This window comes from Pelophylax lessonae (genome assembly GCF_965119305.1).
Source record: "Pelophylax lessonae genome assembly, chromosome: 2".
NCBI lineage: Eukaryota > Metazoa > Chordata > Amphibia > Anura > Ranidae > Pelophylax > Pelophylax lessonae.
In genome coordinates, this window is record NC_138769.1 from 494,241,659 (window position 1) to 494,248,020 (window position 6,362).

The following is a 6,362-nucleotide window of genomic DNA, read 5'->3' on the forward strand; positions in this document are numbered from 1 at the left end:
TGTTGTTATTATTTTTCTTACACCGTGTGTACTATTGATGAGGCGTAGATATAGGACTTTCCTTTTCCCTTTGCTCCCTCTGAGTGTATGTTGGGACCCTCTGAACTGCACCGAATAACTCTAGTTTAAGATGGGAAGGGTGGTGCTTTATTTTCATGGGGCTGGTGTCTAGTAATATGGTTTGCTAAAGTTTTGTTTTTAGGGGGATTTATCACATAGTTACATAGTTAGTCGGATTGAAAAAAGACACAAGTCCATCTGGTTCAACCAACAAGAAAAAAAAAAAAAAACAGCATTGAAAACCCAACCATACAATCCTATATACACAATCCTATACCCACAGTTGATCCAGAGGACGGTGATAAAACCCCAGCAAAGCATGATCCAATTTGCTACAGCAGGGGAAAAAAATTCCTTCCTGATCCCCGAGAAGCAATCGGATATTCCCTGGATCAACTTTACCTAATTTTAGTACCGACTTATATTAAGTACACCTAGGAAAGAATCCAGGCCTTTTTTAAAGCAATCTAGTGAGCTAGCCAGAACCACTTCTGGATGGAGTCTATTCCACATTTTCACAGCTTGTACAGTGAAGAAACCTTTCCGTATTTGGAGATGAAATCTGTTTTCCTCTAGACGTAAAGAGTGCCCCCTTGTCCTCTGTGTTGACCTCCTATCCTTTGTAACACAATATATAATAAATTGATTTTTTTTGAACAAATATGATTCTCTGGTTGTATTACTCTGGTAGAAAGTTTCAACACCTCTAAAGTCCCACTCTTACTATTTGAACATCATACTGTATGTGTTACATCAGTCAATATTTTCATTTCAGATGGATCGCTTGTTTGCGATCGCTCGTACCTAGAGCGCTCCTTTATGTGTACAGCCACCATTACCTAGATAGATCACAGATCTAAATGTGTGAGGTCCTGCATTACCCCCCTGACTGAGATGATAAGTTCACTTGACTGTACTACGAAAGCACATGTGGGCATCTGAGACCCAAAGAGACCCTGGTGGTCATACAGCATGCATTATATGACCTTATATATATATATATATATATATATATATATATATATATATATACTGTATACTGTAAAGTCATATAAATCCTGTATTATACTAATAATAATAATTAACCACTTTCAGACCGCAGAAATACTGCAGCAGACTGGCCCTCCTGCATGAACCGCCGTAGGTATACATCGGTCGCGCACCTGCAGCTAGGGGGCGAGCGCGCGCCGCCCCCTCCCGCACCCACTCGCCAGCGGATACTCCGATGCACGGGACAGGCGGCACCGATTGCCGCCTAGCACCCGCGATCGTTCCCCACTGAGAGAGAAAAATGGTCAGCTGTTGTAAACACAGCTGAGCGTTCTTCTCTCTGGAATGATCACAGTGCGCCTGTGATCCTTCCATATAGGATCGCAGGTCTCTGAGATCATTTCACAAGCCCTGCCCCCATACAGTTAGACACACGCCCCTAGGTACACATTTAACCCTTTGATCGCCCCTGGGTTAACCCCTTCCCTGCCAATGGCATTATTAACCTAAAGAACCTGCGATCTCTGTCTGTGTCACAGAACCTCCTCCCCCCACACACGTCAGTAAGCGTGAGGCATACATTTAACCCCTTGATCACCAACAGTGTTAACCCCTTCCCTGCCAGTGTCATTATTACAGTAACAGTGCATATTTATAGCACTGATTACTGTAGTAATGTCAATGGTGCCCCCAAAAGTGTCAAAAATGTCAGTTAGGGGTCCGATCTGTCCGCCGCAATGTCCAAGTCCCGCTAAAAAATTGCAGATCGACACCATTACTAGTAAAAAAAAAAAACAATACAAATTACATAAATCTTTCCCGTAGTTAGTAGACGCGAAATCTTTTGCGCAAACCAATCAAAATACACTTATTGCGATTTTTTTTTTACCAAAAATATGTAGCAGACAACAAATTGGCCTAAAATGTGAAAAAATTTTGATTTTTACATTTTTTTGGGGAATGTTATATAGCAGAATTTGAAAAAATATATATATTTTTTTCCAGAACTGTCGCTCTATTTTTGTTTATAGCGCAAAAAATAAAAATCACAGAGGTGATCAAATTCCACCAAAAGAAAGCTCTATTTGTGGGGAAAAAAGGACATCAATTTTATTTAGGTACAGCGTCGCACGACTGCACAATTGTCAGTTATAGTAACGCAGTGCCGAATCGCAAAAAATGGCCGGGTCATTAAGGGGAAAATCTTCGGGTCCAGAAGTGGTTAGGGTGAGAGCATTGTGAGCAGGGTGGTGACACAGGAGGAATCACAATTTTGGCAAGGCTTTGAGCTTGACTGTTTTTTGGGTAACAGTACTAAAAGGTTCAAGCATTGTATGCATGCACCTGGATGTGTTTTTACGTTTGTCATATATCGTCACTATGAGATAAACACAGGATTGACTGAGAACTTTATTTTAGCCCACTTTTATCATATTGTGCCATTTTGTCAATGATTTTATTTATTTCATGTTTTTGCACTTTTCAGTATATTTGTATCCATGGTAATACCTTATGAATTCACAATACTGTTGCTCTACAATATGTGTATATAAGGAGGTAACAGCACCTAGCGTAATTGTCATTTGAGTCACCGGGTTGGCAGGGCACCATTTATTGTTTGGCGTTTCATTGGTCATTTCAGTAGTCATTCAGTGGGTGTTAGCAGCTGCTACATTATTGGTAGAGTGGAGTTAATTTCTAATTTATATGTGTATGGCCAAATTTACATAATGTAAGTCTTTTTAAAAATAAGGAACATACCCCAGAAGGTGCCTGGGCTTGTGCTGTGTGTGTATATATATATATATATATATATATATATAATGTTACCGAAAATATTGGGATGCCTGCCTTTAAACGCACATGACTTTTAATGACATGCCAGTCCTACTCCGTAGCTTCAACTCCTATGGGAAGGCTGTTCACAAGGTTTAGGAGTGTGTCTATGGGAATGTTTGACCATTCTTCCAGAAGTGCATTGAGATCAGGCACTGATGTGGACGAGAAGGCCTGGCTTACAGTCTCTGCTCTAATTCTTCCCATGGTGTTCTATCGAGTTGAGGTCAGGAATCTGTGCAGGTCAGTCAAGTTTATCCACCCCAAACTCATTCATCCATGTATTTATGGACCTTGCTTTGTACACTGGTGAGCAGTCATGTTGGAACAGGAAGGGGCCATCCCCAAACTGTTCCCACAAAGTTGGGAGCATGAAATTGCCCAAAATGTCTTGGTATGCTGACGCCCAAGCCCAACCCCTGAAAAACAACCCCACACCATAATCCCACCTCCACCAAATAATTTGGACCAGTCAACAAAGCAAAGTCCATAAAGACATTGATGAGCGAGTTTGTGGTGGAGGAACTTGACTGACCTACGCAGACTCCTGACCTCAACCCAAAAGAACCCCTTTGGGATGAATTAGAGTGGAGACTGTAAGTCAGGCCTTCTTGTCCACCATCAGTGCCTAACCACACAAATGCACTTCTGGAAATATGGTCAAATGTTCCCATAGACACACTCCTAAACCTTGTGGACAGCCTTCCCAGAAGAGTTGAAGCTGTTATAGCTACAAAGGATGGATAAACTCAATATTGAACCCTACTGACTAAGACTGGGATGCCATTAAAGTTCATGTGCGTGTAAAGGCTGGCGTCCCCATAGGCGTGCGCACAGGGTGTGACAGGTGTGCCTGGGCACACCCTAATCACCCCTTGTGGTGCAGATTCCCCCTGTTTAGACCCCTGATATTTCACCAAAGCTCTCTAATTGTGCTAACAAAAAAAATAAAATTGTAAAAAAGAATAAAAAATAACAATAGAACTACAGACACCGATCTCTACCCTACTGACACCATCAGTATATACACATGGATATGTGTTTGGGCTTTGGGGTGCACACCCTAATGCAATAGGCTGCGCACACCTATGAGTGTCCCAATACTTTTGGTAAATAGAGTATGTGTATACATATATATATATATATATATATATATATATATATTCATATATCACTGAAATATCCAAAGCAGTTAAAAAGTGATACATGTAGTAGTGCTGTGCTTTCCTAATCTAACACTGGAAGTTATTATCATCAATAGCCTCCTATGAAAGCCGGATTGACCAGGACAAGTGACCTCTGTCTGGCTCTGACCACCCTGAGCGGCAGATGAGCGGTGCCAGGTGCGGGGTCACCCATCCATCCATCCATCCAGCCGCAGCCTCGCTGAGTCTATGAGGAGTGAAGGTTTCCCAGCAGCCCCTCCTACCTGTATCTCCGCTCACACACCCGCCTGCTCTCCCGCCCAGCTTCACTTACTAAAAAAAAAATGATCCCTTCCTCGTTGTCTTCAGTCGCTGAGACACAAGCCAGAAACTTGGCCAACTACTAAGCTGTGCACCTGGCTCTCAGATCCGATCACCTGGGTGTGGAGCATGTTCTGTGTGTGGAGGACAGGGGACACGCTGCCAGGGGTCCCGGAGCAGTGCTGGACAGTGACACCGCCGACACCATAGACCGCCTGGAGGATTGATTTCACCGCCTGTGTGTGATTGACTGCTGAGTGTGCAGGAGGGAGCAGAGGACAGCCCAGCAGCCAGTGTCACTCAGTCACTGAGACCTCTTCAACACACTGTCAGTGCTGCTCATGTGGGACACTGCTAACTTTCCCAGTGCGCAGCCACTGATTGCACACAGACTACCTCTTCTCTCTGACATTTCCCTGGATCACCCTAAGCACATCTCTCTGGATCACCCTGAACAGATCTCCTTAGATCACCCAACTCACATCTCCCTGGATCACCCAACTCACATCTCCCTGGATCACCCAGCTGAAGGCTCCTTAGAACATTCCGAGCCAGCCGGTGACAGCAACTAGACTACCTGTCCTCTCTGAGATCTCCAGCCAAGTTTCTCCAGGAACCAGCAGCTGATCGCAACCAGTCCCAGTCTTGGAACATCTTGGCACCCAGCAGGTGATTGCAACCAGCCTACCTACTCCTACTGAAATCTCCCTGGAACATTGCGACCCCCTACTGAGATCTTCCAGGAACAACCTGCTGAGATCTTCCAGGAACATTGCGACCCCCTACTGAGATCTTCCAGGAACAACTTGCTGCCATCTCCCTGGAACATCCTGAACCAGCAGGTGATTTCAACTAGCCTACCTATTCTCACTAAAATCTCCCTGGAACATCCTGAACAGCAGGTGATTTCAACCAGCCTACCTATTCCCACTGAAATCTCCCCGGAACAACCTTCTGATATTCTCCTGGAACATTCCGACCCCCAACTGAGATCCACCTGGAACAACCTGCTCATATCTCCCTGGGACAGGTAATTGCAACCAGCCTACCCATCCCCACTAAGATCTCCCTGGAACAATCTTCTGAGATCCTCCTGGAACACCCTGACCCAGCAGGTGATTGCAACCAGCCTGTCCTCCCTGGTTGATCTTACTGACATCTCCCCGAAACTTCCCAATCCCTATTGATACCTCCCTGGACCACCCACTCCCCTTTTGGAAGAAGCTGCTGAGAGCTCCCTGGAATCTCCCGATCCCGGCCAGCCTACCTGTTCCCATTGAGATCTCCCTTGAAGGACCTCCTGAGATCTTCCTGAAAGCCCCCAAGGAATGCCACGCTGAGCCCCCACAGAGCCCAGTTCGGAGAGCGCCCTTGTCGGACTTGCTGGAGATCAGACAGTTGGAGATGTCTAAGCCGGTGGACCATGTGAAGAGACCCATGAACGCCTTCATGGTGTGGTCCAGAGCCCAGAGGAGGAAGATGGCCCAGGAGAACCCCAAGATGCACAATTCGGAGATCAGCAAGCGGCTGGGTGCTGAGTGGAAGTTACTGACCGAATCGGAAAAAAGACCGTTCATAGATGAAGCCAAGAGACTGCGGGCTATGCACATGAAGGAGCACCCGGACTACAAATACCGGCCCCGGAGAAAGCCTAAGACCTTACTAAAGAAGGACAAGTTCGCCTTCCCCATGCCCTATAGCTTGGCCGGGGACCACGAGGGACTGAAGGCTGCCACCCTACACGGGGCCGGGATGCTGACTGACTCACTGCTGGCCAATCCGGAGAAAGCAGCAGCTGCGGCAGCCGCAGCAGCAGCCAGGGTCTTCTTCCCCCAGTCCGCAGCTGCTGCAGCAGCGGCGGCGGCCGCTGCGGCAGCCGGTAGCGCCTCCAACCCCTATTCCCTGTTTGATCTGAGCTCCAAGATGGCAGAGATCACATCCAGCTCTTCCACCCACCCCTACGCCTCTTCTCTGGGATACCCCCAGTCCAGTGGAGGAGCTTTCCCGGGG

The 6,362-nt window shown here is 46.2% G+C and overlaps 1 protein-coding gene across 1 annotated transcript in view; it reads left to right on the plus strand.

Moving 5' to 3' along the window:
• Window positions 1–5,640: 5,640 nt before the first annotated feature.
• SOX21 (SRY-box transcription factor 21) overlaps window positions 5,641–6,362 on the plus strand; it is a 1,215-nt gene continuing 493 nt past the window's right edge. Inside the window, exon 1 of the mRNA XM_082244300.1 lies at window positions 5,641–6,362. This exon is cut by the window's right edge and continues 493 nt beyond it. Within this exon, the coding sequence (XP_082100426.1) occupies window positions 5,757–6,362 (606 nt within the window). The 5' untranslated portion in view covers window positions 5,641–5,756.